Source organism: Triturus cristatus, unplaced genomic scaffold (genome assembly GCF_964204655.1).
Source record: "Triturus cristatus unplaced genomic scaffold, aTriCri1.1 SCAFFOLD_199, whole genome shotgun sequence".
Lineage (NCBI taxonomy): Eukaryota > Metazoa > Chordata > Amphibia > Caudata > Salamandridae > Triturus > Triturus cristatus.
The window spans coordinates 1228193-1246626 of record NW_028188282.1 but is presented as its reverse complement, the minus strand read 5'-3'; the positions used below and the strand labels follow the sequence as shown (position 1 = coordinate 1246626).

General features: G+C 42.4%; 1 protein-coding gene across 1 annotated transcript in view; it reads right to left on the bottom strand.

The window, feature by feature from the left end:
* Positions 1-18434, bottom strand: part of LOC146769219 (uncharacterized) — a 290732-nt gene that overhangs the window by 8315 nt on the left and 263983 nt on the right. Inside the window, exons 5-6 of the mRNA XM_085640527.1 lie at positions 9732-9821; positions 8263-8379 (exon numbers count right to left, since the gene is read on the bottom strand). Coding sequence (XP_085496653.1) covers positions 8263-8379; positions 9732-9821 — 207 coding nt within the window. The remainder of the gene's footprint in view (positions 1-8262; positions 8380-9731; positions 9822-18434) is intronic.

The window sequence follows — 18434 nt, the reverse complement described above, 5'->3', positions numbered from 1 at the left end:
ACTGGCACTGCGAATTGCATTTGCAATGAGTTTTGATATTTTCTTCATCATTTAGTCACTTGCCTTTATTCAAGCTCTGTTCGTCGCTTTCATATTAGCATATGAAACTCAGTGCCTCCCGTTAGGTAATTACAATATTTTCACCCCTACTGCTAGAACCTGCAATCTCATCTTTCCCCTCCTACTTACTCAAACCGATACCACATTCCTTTTTATTCCCTTCGTCAATACAACCTTCCTCACGCTACTCTTCATGTCTTTATTACTCCCCTTCATCATCTCTATTCCCTCCACGGCATTCTATTTTCCCAATTGTTCTTCTCCTTCCTACGTATTACCTAGTTCCTATAATCGTAATTCTACATTACTCCACCCCTCTATCATTACTGACTTCATCACGTACCTGCTCACAAACATCCTCTTTTTCCTTCATCAAAAAAGAATTCTCCATTTCTCTTTCTCTATGTGGGTGCTAACTCCATTAAGGCCGTTTTTTATTAACATCAAATAGTTGCGGGTTGCGACACCATATTTTATTTTATTTCTCCAAGTTTTAAAAACGTCCTGTTTTTCATAGCGTGTTCAGTAGTATCGTGACAGACACAGCTAAAGTTAGAACCTTCAACCCTGATATTAAAACAAGCCTTTGTACTGGCACATTGACTCATTGAATCATAAGAAGGCACAACCTGTAAATATATATCAAACCTAAACGTATGCATTTACTGAAGTCTGAGACACTTTAAAAAGTACTCTGAATGGAAGAAAATGCAGTTCAAACAGTGTTTTCTACCCAAATTCGACTTTCATTTTTTTTGGCATTAAAAAATGAATATCCTACAATTTTTTTTATAATATGCATTACCAGAATGTTTATTACATAACCCATGAGTCAGGCATTGGAAATAATAACTTATATTTTATAGAAATGAGCTTGTTTGCGCCTGCGCCAAGGGAAAATTGTACACGCGAATGCTTGTCATTTTAGTGATGCAACACAACTTAAATCAAATTTTAATGCTAGGAGGTCATAGTATGAGTATTAAGCTTTATAAATATCAAAAAACGATTTTGAAAAGCACTTATTTTTTTAAAATAATTTTTCCATGATTAATAATTTTCTTTTTTTAAAAATCCCAATTATTCGTTTTTGTGATAAATCCATGTATAAAAAACAAGCTGCATCCCTTGCCTATCATTTTGGACACATTAACTCACACGCCTAAGCGCATAAGCCCAACTTGAAACGCGTCACATTTTTGCGCCACTTTCATTTAAAAGGACGGTTCTGCAAAATTCCACCCGTGTTCAACTGGGAAGGTGCTGGCTGAATGAACATTTCTATCAAATATACTGCAGCTGAAAAGTTTGCCTGTGAACATCTAATACAATGCATCTAAGGAAAATGCTGTAAATTTATTTACTTTTGCAAAGATAGATAATTTCGTTTTTCGGGCCTGATTTATATCTATTGAATGTGTTTCTAATTTTATCCTTTAAGCATTTAACGGCAGTTTTGTATATGTGCACAATTGCTCATTCTATAAATTAAAGAGCACCATATAGCTATTTTAGCACGTCACATGGTTCGTTTCTGGATTTCTTTTTTAAGTTTCTACTTGATATTAATTAACCAACAATTTACTTAACAGACTGGAAACATCAGAAGACCCACAAACACATATTGAGCTCATTTCAGACATAAACAGAAAGGGGTTAAACAGACAATACAGCGCGCTTTAGCCATTTTTCATAAATAGCGCCGTCGCAATTTACTTACAGAAGTTGCACTAATGATAAAAAAAAAAACAGACATTTAAACACACAGTTGACTTACAAATCAATACGCATGACAGAAATAAAGAACAGCTCACAGACTATACTTGAAACAAACCATTTGCAAATACTAGTTGTAGGTCATATTTACAAGCAACGCTTTTCAATAGTGTTCCAAAAGGCTGCATAAACAGCCCCACAGACAGATGCATGTCCAAGAAGTAGTGAATGCGCTCAATTCACTAGCTTTGCCTAGCAGAACACCACAATCGTTCTGCATATCTTCATTCATGAAACTGCGCAGAACGAAGGATCCTTGTTTTGTATTATGTCATATTGCAATTCCCTGGGGATACAAAATCACCAAGGAAGAAATATGTTTTTAAATTTACCCACACTATGGTACCTTTCAAAACAAAAAGCAAACAAACAGGCATGCCAAAAATACTGCGGAAAACGCAAGTATTATAATCAAAACCAAATGGAGAAATATCTCCTCATTACCTGCCTACACAAATTGCAATTCGCATATCCAAACCTATACAAACCAAAAGCTACATTTCCAAATTTGCTAAGATCAGGCATCTTATAGCTCACTAATCTAGCTTCAAACTTCAAGGGGTTATCTCTACCAATACACTCGCAAATATGCGAGACCCTCGGTTTTGGTAATTGCAATGACCAAATCAGAAACCAAGAAACCAACCCCTCGGCTTTGGTAATTGCAATAACCAAATTAAAGACCCAAAGAACCAAAGGACTGGGAGCGACCCACTTATACTTAATTCTTATTCTTAATAATCAAAAGGGTATCCAAATTCTAATTGTCAAGTTCTACATGACCAAACGTCTTCTATAATACTCACGCCAAAAGGGTTCTTTTTCTCACCTTTTGAGTGACATCATGTGGAGGATCAAAATCAGGAAGAGCAGAAATATACCGGGCTACATAATCAAAGAATCTCCAGAATCCCTGTGCACAGAGTACCTTCTTGGTAGAATCCCGTCCTGTCCTCCTCAGTAGATTTCAGTCTCCTGACAAGATCACTCCCACAGACAGTCACTTCTCTGATGAGGCCCCACATTGGGCGCCAACTGAAGTACTCCAATTTTTGAGACCCCAGAGGTGCTAGGGGTAGCACCCTATGACTTCGAGTACTTCCTGATGTGGTATTATAAAATTCTGCATATCTTGATAATGCAACAAAGAACTTGGCAACAGAAGCTGAAATATGAAAAGACATCTTTATTAAACTCAAATGAGTGAGACTACGTCGCACAGAAGCCTTAGCAACTGAATGAGGCAGTCTGCAGAACAGAAACCAGTCTCCTCTTTTATGGAGAATGTTACGCTCTGGGCAACACCGCCCTTCTCTTGCAGTTGGTCATTCACATGTATACATTGCAAACGAAAAGGCAGAGTCATGATGACCATCCCACATTCCAGTTAAGCCAGCCCGTAATTATTTACCCAGCAAGGCTCAGATCCCACATCAGATATCGATAGGCCCCAATAAACATGAGCATCTCCTGTTTTGGGAAACAAACCATAAAGCAGGAACAGTCAGGTGTGAAAGAGATTAGCCGGAGGCTTGTGTAGGATGAAAAGACTTTATGGTGTGTCAAGCCCTGATGCTAATCACAGGTGGCCAGAGGACGGGGAACTCGTGAGACCAGTTTGACCTGGGGTGGCGGAGCCAAGCTGCCCAGGTCACAGAAAAGTCAAAGAAAGGCACATGTGCTCTAAAAGGCCCGTTTTCGCTTCATGCTATATAGCCTATGTGAGGGCAACATAAGATGGCCACCGCTACAAAATGGAACCCACGGAGTCAATGTAAAATAATGTATACATAGTGCATTCATAGCTAAAACGTTACACAAAGCACTTGTACATACCGCATTGACCATTCGCGGTTCGCTAATACCGGGATAGACAGGGGTAGGGCCCTGCCTCCTACGCGGTCCCAAATTTTAAGTACGACACTCGCAGCACGTCACGTAACTGAGTGAGGGGGGGCATCACGCATACCACTAACCAATTAGAAGCTCATACAAAGTACCTAAACCTAAGTATCAATCCGCCCCTATCTATTAGTGACAGGACAAAGTAAGGAGTGGACGTGAGTCACTGTAGCATTACGTAACTTAATTTCTCTAAAATAAACTCGTAAAGAATCACGCTAAGCAAGCGCAAACGCAAAGCTGCAAACAAGTAAGATTAGTAGTAGCGCAGAAGAGCACCTGTGTCAAAATCACAGAAGACTTTTAAACGTTATTAACCTGGAATGTATTGTAAGCAGCAACATTCTAGCTGGTTGGAAGGAAAAAAAGATATTCGCAATATATAACATAGAGCAGAAGAACAGACACAAAGTTGTAATAATTAAATAGGTACTCACCAAGCCCCGGGACCTCCACTCCTAGCAGGTCCAGCAGGTCCTGCTCACGGTCGAGGATGTCGGACCACCGGTGCGTCAGCTGTGCCTGGGTGCGCCGGACCCCAGAGATGCGCGACACTGCCCGGCGCACCTTCCCCCACCACTGCCGACGCTCCCGGAGGCCGTACCCGGACCCAGGCCTGCCACCTGCTGCCAGGGTTGAGGGGAGGTGGCGCTGCACAAAGAAAATTAGTGCAGCCAACTCCACCTCCCCAAATAAGGCCCGTGCCTGCACCCCTTGTGGGCGCCGCCTTCCGGAAGGAAGGCGGTCGCGGCTCTGGCTGCGCCGGCGAACAGCCCTACCCTTGGACATGGTTCTGGGGACGGGGCGGGAAAGAAAAGGTAAAATAAATAAAGGAGTAAAGGAAATAAATAGCAGGCAATAGAAAGAGAAAAAGTAGCTAAAAAACTAAAAAAAAGTAGACAAAAACCAAAAATATAGAAGCAGGAAAATAGTTAGAGAAATAATAAGTAATAAAGATCCAAAAAAAGTGGCTATAAACAAATGGTTGAAAAGATTTAGGGAGGATTGAAAATCAGGCCCCAGAACCATGCAATAGAGTGAAAAACAAGATGGCCGCGCCCATTGCGACCACGTGCGCAAGTTTGCGCGATATTTTCTCCCCGAGCAAGCAAAAAGCAAAGCGATCAAGTAAAAGCGGTCGCGAACAGGAAATATCGACCGCGAACAGGCGCGAACATGCATTGCGCGACCCGGAACAGGAAGTAAGCATCGCGAGAGGGCGTGACAAGTGAAAACAAGATGGCCGCGCCCATGAGCAACCGCATGGGTAAGTTGGCGACCCGCGATCACGCAAAAAATACCACGAACAGGCGGCAAAAAAACTTCCGCGTCTTTGCGATATTTCCGGCGTGTTTGCGGAGATTTTCTGCATTTTCGTGATAATTTGCGAAAGTTAATTTCGCAAATTCCGCCCACCCCTACTTTAGAGCCAGAGAAACAGGTCAGCAGAGCTGCTTTAGAGGGAGTGAACCAGATCTGCAGAGCTGCTTTAGAGCCAGAGAACCAGGTCAGCAGATCCATTGTAGAGCTAGAGAACCAGGTCAGCAGAGCTGCTTTAGAGCCTAAGAACCAGGTCAGCAGAACTGCTCTTGAGCCAGAGAACCAGGTCAGGAGAGCTGCTTTAGAGTCAGAGAACCAGGTCAGCAGAGGTGCTATAGAGGGAGAGAACCAGGTCAACAGAGGTGCTTTAGCGCCAGAAAACCATGTCAGCAGAGCTGCTTTAGAGCCAGAGAACCAGGTCACCAGAGCTGCTTTAGAGCCAGAGAATCAGGTCAGCAGAGCTGCTTTAGAGCCAGAGAACCAGGTCAGCAGAGCTGCCCAAGAGCCTAAGAACCAGGTCAGCAGAGCTGCTCTAGAGCCAGAGAACCAGGTCAGCAGAGCTGCTTTAGAGCCAGAGAACCAGGTCAGCAGAGCTGATCTGGAGCCAGAGAACCAGGTCAGCAGAGCTCCTTAAGAGCCAGACGAACAGGTCAGTATAGCCGTTGTAGAGCCATAGAACCAGGTCAGCAGACCTGCTCTAGAACCTAAGAACCAGGTCAGCAGAGCTGCTTTAGTGCCAGAGAACCATGTCAGCAGAGGTGCTATAGAGGGAGAGAACCAGCTCAGTAGAGGCGCTTTAGTGCCAGAGAACCACACCAGCAGAGCTGCTTTAGAGCCAGAGAACCAGGTCAGCAGAGCTGCTTTAGAGCCAGAGAACCAGGTCACCAGAGCTGCTGTAGAGCCAGAGAAACCAGGTCAGCAGAACCGTTGTAAACACAGAGAAACAGATCAGTAAAGCTGCTCCAGAGCCAGAAAACCAGGTCTGCAGAGCAGTTGTAGAGCCAGAGAATCAGGTCAGCAGTGCTGCTCTAGAGCCTAAGAACCAGGTCAGCAGACCTGCTCTAGAGCCAGAGAACCAGATCAGCAGAGCTGCTTTAGAGCCATAGAACTAGGTCAGCATAGCTGCTTTAGAACCAGAGAACGAGGTCAGCAGAGCTGCTTTAGATCCATAGAACCAGGTCAGCAAAGCTTCTTTAGAACCAGAGAACCAGGTCAGCAGAGCAGTTGTAGAGCCAGAGAACAAGGTCAGTAGAGCTGCTCTAGAGCCTAAGAACCAGGTCAGCAGAGCTGCTCTTGAGCCAGAGAACCAGGTCAGCAGAGCTGCTCTAGAGCCAGAGAACCAGGTAAGCAGAGCTGCTCTAGAGCCAGAGAACCAGGACAGCAGAGCTGCTTTAGAGCCAGAGAAACAGGACAGCAGAGCTGCTTTAGAGGGAGTGAACCAGATCAGCAGAGTTGCTTTAGAGCCAGAGAAACAGGACAGCAGAGCTGCTTTAGAGGGAGTGAACCAGGTCAGCAGAGCTGCTCTAGAGGGTGGGAACCGGGTCAGCAGAGCTTCTTAAGAGCCAGAGAACCATGTCAGCAGAGCTGCTTTAGAGCCAGAGAATGAGGTCAGCAGAGCTGCGCTAGAGGGAGAGAACCAGGTCAGCAGAGCTGCTTTAGAGCCAGAGAACAAGGTCAGCAGAGCTGCTTTAGAACCAGAGAACGAGGTCAGCAAAGCCGTTGTAGAGAAAGAGAACCAGATGAGCAAACCTGTTTTAGAGCCAGAGAAACAGGTCAGCAGAGCTGCTCTAGAGCCTAAGAACCAGGTCAGCAGAGCTGCTTTAGAGCCAGAGAACCAGGTCAGCAGAGCTGCTCTAGAGCCAGAGAAACAGGTCAGCAAAGCCGTTGTAGAGAAAGAGAACCAGATGAGCAAAGCTGTTTCAGAGCCAGAGAAACAGGTCAGCAGAGCTGCTCTGGAGCCTAAGAACCAGGTCAGCAGAGCTGCTTTAGAGCCAGAGAACCAGATCAGCAGACCTGCTTTAGAGCCTAGGAACCAGGTCAGCAGAGCTGCTGTAGAGCCAGAGAACCAGGTCAGCAGAGCTGCTCTTGAGCCTAAGAACCAGGTCAGCAGAGCTGCTTTAGAGCCAGAGAACCAGATCAGCAGACCTGCTTTAGAGCCATAGAACCAGGTCAGCAGAGCTGCTTTAGAGCCAGAGAACCAGGTCAGCAGAGCCGTTGTACAGCCAGAGAACCAGGTCAGCAGAGCTGCTCCAGAGCTTAAGAACCAGGTCAGCAGAGCTGCTCTAGAGCCAGAGAACCAGGTCAGCAGAGCTGCCTCAGGGCTAGAGAAACAGGTCAGCAGAGCTACTTTAGAGGGAGAGAACCAGATCAGCATAGCTGCTTTAGAGGGAGAGAACCAGATCTGCAGATCTCCAGGTGCTCTTCTCCATAAAACTTTCAAAGCGGAGTTGAAATCAGATAGATGAGGCCATTGGTTACTAAATACTCCGGCTCCTAGTCCTATACCAATTAAAGGGAATTCTAGTCTTCTAGTTCACTCTTCAAACGTCCCCAACAACTCATACTTACTTACGACATCGGATAGCGGGCGGACTTTGTCCGCCCGCCATCCGACTGCTAAAAAGGGTGGGGGTCCCGTGGGGACAATTAATTAGGATGATGCGCCCGGCACAGTGGCGGGCGCACCCCGTTTTTTTTTATTTAAATTCTGGTTGGCTTTGCTGAAAGCAATGCTAAAATGTTGTGCTGCTTTTCCAAGCACAACATGACGGGCCCCGCACGGAGCCTGTCACGTTTTGCTTTGAAAGTCGGGGGGGTACCATAGCATAGGTAGGTACCCTCCATGGGGGCCCCCAAGCATACTCTGCAATGTGTGCATGCCTTTCCGTGGCGGACGGCAATGCCGCCACGCAAAGGCATTCCAAAATGCAGATTATATGGCTGGCGGTGTGGTGAGAGAGACACCACCGCCATATTGAACCCTTTTCCGCCTGGACATGTCTGAATATTTTCTACAGGGATGGCGGCAGGTTTGCCCCTGCGGTGACGGCAGTGAATTCCAGCCGGCCCGGCGGGGGCAATACACCCACCATCCTAATGGGGCCCTAAGTCACAACTGTACAGTATACATATACATACAGTACACCCTTGCAGTGAGTGTGCTGTCAAGTTCAACAATAGTTAAGGATTATGAATCTAACTTACCACCGCCTGCCACTGGTGCTGCCACTCCCCCTACCGCTCCGTTGCTATCTGCAACTGCCGCATCCTCGCCCTCCGCGTCGCCTTCGCTGGCCCCGGCAATGGTGGTCGGTAGTGCGCCTAGAAAACATTACACATTTATTAGGCGTCATATACACCTTCCCCCTATTGATCAGTAGCAAGGTTGAAAAATGAGTTAATACTAACATACATCACTAGTACAAATCAGGTAGTAGTAGAGTAGACACTAATAGTTATATGATCATTGTAGCCTTTGCTTGATTAGCCCTAGCCATGCACATGTGACGTTACCTTTACCTTGCAGCTTCTTAAGACACCTTTGAGCCCACATGACCTGCCTCACACTGCTACTGTCTAGTCTACGCGCTGCGTACAAGCGGTCAACAAACATTAACAAGCCACTTTTTTAGGAAGAACTGGTGTACTACTGTTACTGTTAGTCCATATTGCTTATCCATAGATGCTACACTTTTTTGCACGGCTGAGAAATGCTTGCAAGTTGCAATATACTAACGCACACCATTTCTTTTTTCGCATTACATACGCAAGATTCCCTTCTATGAACCAGAGCTTCTGAACGATGCACCAACTACCAGTACTAGATTCTTCTGAGGTGAGGGGTCCCTTCACTCACATCTTCATTTATAAATTTATATAAACTAAATTGCTATGGGATGGTGGTGCTGCCTTCCACCACTGTTCAGTTATCATGATTTAATTCCCAACTGTATAAGTGTAACAATGTATATTGTTTTAATGTTATTGATTTGCCGGTTGGTGCTGCTAAGAAAACAGTGTACAGACCTTCTCCAATTGAAATAAACATTTTAAACTTACATAGACTTGGTGGTATTTGGTGTGGACTAACTTACACGAGTGAGCAAATTAAAGTAAGGGTGTGCATGTGAATTGCTTCCACGACAGAGATTGTGGTGGGTGCGGAATTTCTGATTGAGGTGTGCAAGGAAGGTCCAACCTACCATCACCAACATCCTATTTTCTGGTGCAAATGTATGTGCAAGATCCCTACAACAGTGGTATGTCCTATAGGGTATCATATCAAAATATTAAGAAATCTGGTAGGGCTGTTGTTGCTGTGAATTTTCAAAGCCTCAACATCAATAAGAGTAACAGTAGTACAAGACAACGACCCAACGGATTGTACGAGCTACTGGTGAATATGAGTTTTATATTACAACCTTTCACAAAGAGTGGCACTGGCCAACTGGGCAAGACTAGCTACTACAGTACAGACAGACTGATAGTATGTAGTAGTAGTAGTAGTACTCAGAGTCATCATAGCGGAGGCAGGGATACGATTTTTGAAACCGTACAGATCGAAGGATAATTGGCGGTAAAAAAATAGCATTTGGAAACACACTATAGTTCGGGAAAAATGGGGCAGTAAAAGTTATGGAATAAGAAATATTATTAAAAACAAGAAGACTTACTGGGGCCAGCAGAGGAGCCCTCAGCGGTGTCCTCCTGGTGGTGTTCCTGTACCGCCGACTGCCCAGTCCCTGTCGGTCTGCCCCTGGGTGCTGATGAACAGGAAAGATATAAGAAAGAGACAAACATTGATGGATGGTGTCAAACAAATACAATATTTTTCAACAACGGTCAAAAAACACTTATGTAAACAACAATTGCAATAACTACATTGACTATCTCATCTGGTCAACATGTAATATCGGGGGATTCGCAGTTCGACTACTTAAGTTACTATTTATCAACAGTAATCCAGTCTTCCATTCTGATTCCAGAAAACTAAGTTACAACTAAGCCTAAGTAGTAGTACAACGTACCACCCAACCTAGCCCACCTATTCCAGGCCAATTGTACATTAAGTATGCATTTCCACTGTATTCCTCAACAATGCGTATGGTCCAATCATGGAGGACACATGAACATGACTACATTTTTTGTATACACCAAATTTTGGTTTGATTGATGCTGATCTGCTACTGCTAAGTAACTGCTAAGCCTACCTCCACTCATTGAACAAACTAGAAAAGGTTCTAAAGACTGCCGTACTAGTGAAGTACTCCAATTTTTGAGACCCCAGAGGTGCTAGGGGTAGCACCCTATGACTTCGAGTACTTCCTGATGTGGTATTATAAAATTCTGCATATCTTGATAATGCAACAAAGAACTTGGCAACAGAAGCTGAAATATGAAAAGACATCTTTATTAAACTCAAATGAGTGAGACTACGTCGCACAGAAGCCTTAGCAACTGAATGAGGCAGTCTGCAGAACAGAAACCAGTCTCGTCTTTTATGGAGAATGTTACGCTCTGGGCAACACCGCCCTTCTCTTGCAGTTGGTCATTCACATGTATACATTGCAAACGAAAAGGCAGAGTCATGATGACCATCCCACATTCCAGTTAAGCCAGCCCGTAATTATTTACCCAGCAAGGCTCAGATCCCACATCAGATATCGATAGGCCCCAATAAACATGAGCATCTCCTGTTTTGGGAAACAAACCAAAAAGCAGGAACAGTCAGGTGTGAAAGAGATTAGCCGGAGGCTTGTGTAGGATGTAAAGACTTTATGGTGTGTCAAGCCCTGATGCTAATCACAGGTGGCCAGAGGACGGGGAACTCGTGAGACCAGTTTGGCCTGGGGTGGCGGAGCCAAGCTGCCCAGGTCACAGAAAAGTCAAAGAAAGGCACATGTGCTCTAAAAGGCCCGTTTTCGCTTCATGCTATATAGCCTATGTGAGGGCAACATAAGATGGCCACCGCTACAAAATGGAACCCACGGAGTCAATGTATAATAACGTATACATAGTGCATTCATAGCTAAAACGTTACACAAAGCACTTGTACATACCGCATTGACCATTCGCGGTTCGCTAATACCGGGATAGACAGGGGTAGGGCCCTGCCTCCTACGCGGTCCCAAATTTTAAAGTACGACAGACCCTCCTTTTGCCCTTACATAGGCAATAACTATACTCTCATCAATCCGAGTCCAGGTCTACAGACATGAAGTCATGGAGATGTTGCTGTAGCATCATCCTATTACTTAGCGACTCTCACGGGACACGTCTCCTTACACATGTAGTAGCACAAAGGCCACATATGGCAGGACAAAATAAGGAATACCTCTATCTAGGTGGCATAAGATCACACCCCCAACAATTAGTGATGTTTACTACTAACTAGTGTCGATGCAGAAGCTGTACAAAAGAATTGCTTACGAATTCTGATCTTTTAACCTGCTCATGTTCAGGAAAAGGGTGAAAAAAAGTGCAAAGAAACAGTGGTAGGGAAAGACATAGGTTGGGAAGAGGGTGCAGAAGTCAATTGAGTAGAGAAAATCAATCCCACCCATAAATGACAACGTCATGTTTAAAAAAACACTAGAAAACACGTTATTAAGAATATATAGACAACGGGAGAAAGTAGCGACCACTATTACAAATGAAAAAATAATTGTCTACAACCCTGAGCAAAAAGCAAATCCTAAAATTATTTAGTAACATTTTAGGGCTCCTATACATTTTGTATGTTCAGGTGAAACAGTGGTGACCCTCATCAATGCTCTGAGGTGAAAAGGGGGTACTCTTCCACAGAAAGTGGATTTTATTCTGCTTATACTAGACAATGCCAGCAAAACAAACAGTCTTCTAACACCTAGTCTATACAATCACTCGGAAACCTCTTGTGAAACCACCTATGCCCAGAGTCCGTTCAAAAAGCCTCTCTGGCAGGCTTCTATTGTCCATCAAATCTTCTTCTGTTGTTTTCTTTTGCGTGGGCCTCTTCATTCAAGCCTTTCATGAGAAAAGTACTGCTTAGTTGGAGTGCCCTCCTGGCAAACACCCACAGCTCACTCGAAAAAAAGTCTCAATGTCTCAAGGCAGTGCGCCAGTATTTTTCCTTTGCGGCAGGCACTATAGGTAGTGTGCTCTCCATTGATCAAGGGCACAGGTCATCTCGTGCAGATTCGGGACCATTCTCAGACTCCAACACTCGTCATTCAGTGTCAGAGGACGCTCAGGCTGCTCTTCCATGGGCACTGGAATGTAGTGCCTTCTGTCAATCTTGGATCCGCCGGTGCACTGCACTTCCATTGAAGCAAAGGAAAAGAGGGGGGGGGGGGGGTGTGGCCAAAAACTCAGGCCAAGGGGCTCAAGGGACTGCACACTGTCAGAGGTTACCAGCACATGACAGGCACTCTTTTGCACTGGAATTCTGGTTCTGTGGCAAAACCAGCTCCTCCTTCTTTTCTGATGTTGAACGCCTTCTGATGAAGCAAGTGTGATGCTTTAAACAGTTCGTTGTATAACAAGGGGACTGTAAACAGGTGGCCTGTGATTTTCAAAGGACTGGCCACACGCCATGGGACAATTTTCGTCTAGAATACACTGTCTTTCTCAGGAAGCAATACAAATAAAAAGGCAGTAGGCAAAACAGTGCCTCTAAGCTTTTCAATTGGGTTTCCGTGTGAGAGCCTCCATCATCTAAGGGTAGATAACTACACGAGAATTCTATCTAAATGGATGTCTTCACATATGGTGGCATTGTCTAATAGGGCAAACACATTTTTTTTTTCAATGATTATATATAAGTGTTTCTAAATTCCTTATCTAGGACATCTCAATAGAGAAATCACATACAGATTATCATAGGCATGTAGAAACCTTTCACATCTGGTGCACTAGGCAATACACAGGCTAATAGTCCGATATGAAAACAAAAGACAAGAACTAGAGGGTCCTGATATTTGCATGATTAGAAACTTCTGATCCCACCGAAAATTAAAGCAGCAGGAACAAAAATGGTAAAAACCACATTAAAAAATAGACATTGAAAATTCGTCATGTTCAAAAAAGGTAAACGTAAGTTATCTCCTATCGGGTTGGAAAACTTGTCTTACTATAATATAATATACTTGACAGTCAGGCTGGAAAACATTGAAGCAGGCCTAGGGACAATTCTTGAAAACCAGTCTGGTCATACAAGAGGGGATTATACATAATATGGAGGTTCCTGGTGTATCACTGCAGTCTGGAAGTGTGTACCTGAACAATACACCTACAATAATAAATGGGCTGACTGGTGAAAGGAATACGGAAAAGGGAATTGGAACTAGGACACAACTAAAATCCCCAATAACTAAGCATGATGCGACATAAGAAGCAACAAAAGCAATAAAAAATAAAAATCTATAGGAAGGACAAGAATTTACTTGGGTGATAGTCACTACACCAAGAGTACGGGTGGTACACAAAAGGCCAAAGTTACATACATTTTAACTCTACCGCTGGCGACTACACCATATACGGTAATCTTAGCTAATGTTCCAGTTCCTTCTGCAGGGAAAAATGAAAACCTAGTTTTCTTTTAAGAAGCAAAGGCCATATGCTACTTAGGAGATAGGACACCATTAACTAATGTAATATAGAAATTAGGCCACCTTGAGTCACAGATCTATAATTTCATCCTTAGGTCCAATCTAGGATACATAAACGTAGGGCTGCCTGTTCCTTTAAAGGAAAGGGGCAGTAACGTGACTAACTGCAGGTGACACACTTTGATCCTGTAGATCTCTTTCAGTTTTCTGTAATACCATTATAGCCAATTTAGACATGCACTGGTAAAGTGCTGCCTCTCATGTTCACAGCATGAAATGTCATTAGCTGTGGAATTTAGTAACCAGAACAAGTTCAACCAACTGTTGCGTAGCGATGGGCATCGTCATGACCATCCCCTCACAACACAGGTAAACTTGTAATAGTATAAAAAGCAGCAACAAAAACAACGAAAACATGCAAAAAATAATAAAAACGCACAAAACGTCAAGCCATCAGATATACTTGCTGTATATCAAGCACAAAAAACATAGACAAAACAATAGCATATGTAAAATAAGCGGTGACACACAACACCATGTCATGTACTTTTATGCACTGTAAACCTGCAGCCCAAAACCCAATATTTGGGCCTGTGTAATTTGTCAGGTTTAAAATCCTTACCCTCCTTTTTGACAGTAGATCACCAGGCAATGGAAATCTGCTGTCAAATATAAGGTTACTGTCTCTCTTCTAACATACAGGACCAGCAAGAACAATTCATGATAGGACCAAATACACAAAAATAAATTGCCATTACTTAACTGTACCCCCTTGTCAGTCCTTGCAACATCCAGATTAATTTGGCACCTACAATTTCCACTGTGAAAAATAAGTCGTAATTTGTCAATTCGTTCACATTTAGGCATGTAGCCTTAAAAAAATTTTAGAATCTTTTTGTCTGTCTAAGACTTAATGCAACACTCCGTTTTCTGTTAAATAAGAGCTAATAGCAGGCATCATTCTTTTTTTTAATTTTTTTTAGAGCGAGACGCAAATGTATCAGTTCTGCAAAGCATTTAACATGATGTTTGGGCTTCCAAAGAAACCCCTTTGCTATATTTTCCCTTTGGAATTAAGTTCTTTAGTTTTATTGATGTTCTTATGGAGAAACCAGAAACCCCACCTTCAGAGGCCCGTGTAGCAAGGTCATTCTGCATTCCACAGAGGCAAGGCCCTAATTTAAAAGGTCATAAATGTCAACGTGGCAGCCTACTCCATTGAACTAAAGATAGCATCTCAACAGCGTAACTTGAGCCAGCCTCTGCAGCTCTCCAACCCCCAGCTCCTGCCACTCTGAATTTGTCAAATCCAGAAGGCCTTCCTAATTCCTCCTAACTTGCAATAATTCACTCTATTTTGTAAAATAATTTTTCCTTTTTAGGCGCTAAAAAAAAATAAAATTATCTCTATTCCCAGATTATTAAACTACATCTACTGTGAATAATTCACGAAACTTAATAACACACATACCACTTTTTAGAATAAATCCTTGTTACAATCCTATGTAATGGTACACATTTCAACAATCTTAAATGAATGAACGTCTCAGTAGGCCCAGCTAAAGTTAGACTGAACTCCAGCAATTGGGACCGCTTTCTGCCCCAGTCCACTGGCACTGCGAATTGCATTTGCAATGAGTTTTGATATTTTCTTCATCATTTAGTCACTTGCCTTTATTCAAGCTCTGTTCGTCGCTTTCATATTAGCATATGAAACTCAGTGCCTCCCGTTAGGTAATTACAATATTTTCACCCCTACTGCTAGAACCTGCAATCTCATCTTTCCCCTCCTACTTACTCAAACCGATACCACATTCCTTTTTATTCCCTTCGTCAATACAACCTTCCTCACGCTACTCTTCATGTCTTTATTACTCCCCTTCATCATCTCTATTCCCTCCACGGCATTCTATTTTCCCAATTGTTCTTCTCCTTCCTACGTATTACCTAGTTCCTATAATCGTAATTCTACATTACTCCACCCCTCTATCATTACTGACTTCATCACGTACCTGCTCACAAACATCCTCTTTTTCCTTCATCAAAAAAGAATTCTCCATTTCTCTTTCTCTATGTGGGTGCTAACTCCATTAAGGCCGTTTTTTATTAACATCAAATAGTTGCGGGTTGCGACACCATATTTTATTTTATTTCTCCAAGTTTTAAAAACGTCCTGTTTTTCATAGCGTGTTCAGTAGTATCGTGACAGACACAGCTAAAGTTAGAACCTTCAACCCTGATATTAAAACAAGCCTTTGTACTGGCACATTGACTCATTGAATCATAAGAAGGCACAACCTGTAAATATATATCAAACCTAAACGTATGCATTTACTGAAGTCTGAGACACTTTAAAAAGTACTCTGAATGGAAGAAAATGCAGTTCAAACAGTGTTTTCTACCCAAATTCGACTTTCATTTTTTTTGGCATTAAAAAATGAATATCCTACAATTTTTTTTATAATATGCATTACCAGAATGTTTATTACATAACCCATGAGTCAGGCATTGGAAATAATAACTTATATTTTATAGAAATGAGCTTGTTTGCGCCTGCGCCAAGGGAAAATTGTACACGCGAATGCTTGTCATTTTAGTGATGCAACACAACTTAAATCAAATTTTAATGCTAGGAGGTCATAGTATGAGTATTAAGCTTTATAAATATCAAAAAACGATTTTGAAAAGCACTTATTTTTTTAAAATAATTTTTCCATGATTAATAATTTTCTTTTTTTAAAAATCCCAATTATTCGTTTTTGTGATAAATCCATGTATAAAAAACAAGCTGCATCCCTTGCCTATCATTTTGGACACATTAACTCACACGCCTCAGCGCATAAGCCCAACTTGAAACGCGTCACATTTTTGCGCCACTTTCATTTAAAAGGACGGTTCTGCAAAATTCCACCCGTGTTCAACTGGGAAGGTGCTGGCTGAATGAACATTTCTATCAAATATACTGCAGCTGAAAAGTTTGCCTGTGAACATCTAATACAATGCATCTAAGGAAAATGCTGTAAATTTATTTACTTTTGCAAAGATAGATAATTTCGTTTTTGGGGCCTGATTTATATCTATTGAATGTGTTTCTAATTTTATCCTTTAAGCATTTAACGGCAGTTTTGTATATGTGCACAATTGCTCATTCTATAAATTAAAGAGCACCATATAGCTATTTTAGCACGTCACATGGTTCGTTTCTGGATTTCTTTTTTAAGTTTCTACTTGATATTAATTAACCAACAATTTACTTAACAGACTGGAAACATCAGAAGACCCACAAACACATATTGAGCTCATTTCAGACATAAACAGAAAGGGGTTAAACAGACAATACAGCGCGCTTTAGCCATTTTTCATAAATAGCGCCGTCGCAATTTACTTACAGAAGTTGCACTAATGATAAAAAAAAAAACAGACATTTAAACACACAGTTGACTTACAAATCAATACGCATGACAGAAATAAAGAACAGCTCACAGACTATACTTGAAACAAACCATTTGCAAATACTAGTTGTAGGTCATATTTACAAGCAACGCTTTTCAATAGTGTTCCAAAAGGCTGCATAAACAGCCCCACAGACAGATGCATGTCCAAGAAGTAGTGAATCCGCTCAATTCACTAGCTTTGCCTAGCAGAACACCACAATCGTTCTGCATATCTTCATTCATGAAACTGCGCAGAACGAAGGATCCTTGTTTTGTATTATGTCATATTGCAATTCCCTGGGGATACAAAATCACCAAGGAAGAAATATGTTTTTAAATTTACCCACACTATGGTACCTTTCAAAACAAAAAGCAAACAAACAGGCATGCCAAAAATACTGCGGAAAACGCAAGTATTATAATCAAAACCAAATGGAGAAATATCTCCTCATTACCTGCCTACACAAATTGCAATTCGCATATCCAAACCTATACAAACCAAAAGCTACATTTCCAAATTTGCTAAGATCAGGCATCTTATAGCTCACTAATCTAGCTTCAAACTTCAAGGGGTTATCTCTACCAATACACTCGCAAATATGCGAGACCCTCGGTTTTGGTAATTGCAATGACCAAATCAGAAACCAAGAAACCAACCCCTCGGCTTTGGTAATTGCAATAACCAAATTAAAGACCCAAAGAACCAAAGGACTGGGAGCGACCCACTTATACTTAATTCTTATTCTTAATAATCAAAAGGGTATCCAAATTCTAATTGTCAAGTTCTACATGACCAAACGTCTTCTATAATACTCACGCCAAAAGGGTTCTTTTTCTCACCTTTTGAGTGACATCATGTGGAGGATCAAAATCAGGAAGAGCAGAAATATACCGGGCTACATAATCAAAGAATCTCCAGAATCCCTGTGCACAGAGTACCTTCTTGGTAGAATCCCGTCCTGTCCTCCTCAGTAGATTTCAGTCTCCTGACAAGATCACTCCCACAGACAGTCACTTCTCTGATGAGGCCCCACATTGGGCGCCAACTGAAGTACTCCAATTTTTGAGACCCCAGAGGTGCTAGGGGTAGCACCCTATGACTTCGAGTACTTCCTGATGTGGTATTATAAAATTCTGCATATCTTGATAATGCAACAAAGAACTTGGCAACAGAAGCTGAAATATGAAAAGACATCTTTATTAAACTCAAATGAGTGAGACTACGTCGCACAGAAGCCTTAGCAACTGAATGAGGCAGTCTGCAGAACAGAAACCAGTCTCCTCTTTTATGGAGAATGTTACGCTCTGGGCAACACCGCCCTTCTCTTGCAGTTGGTCATTCACATGTATACAT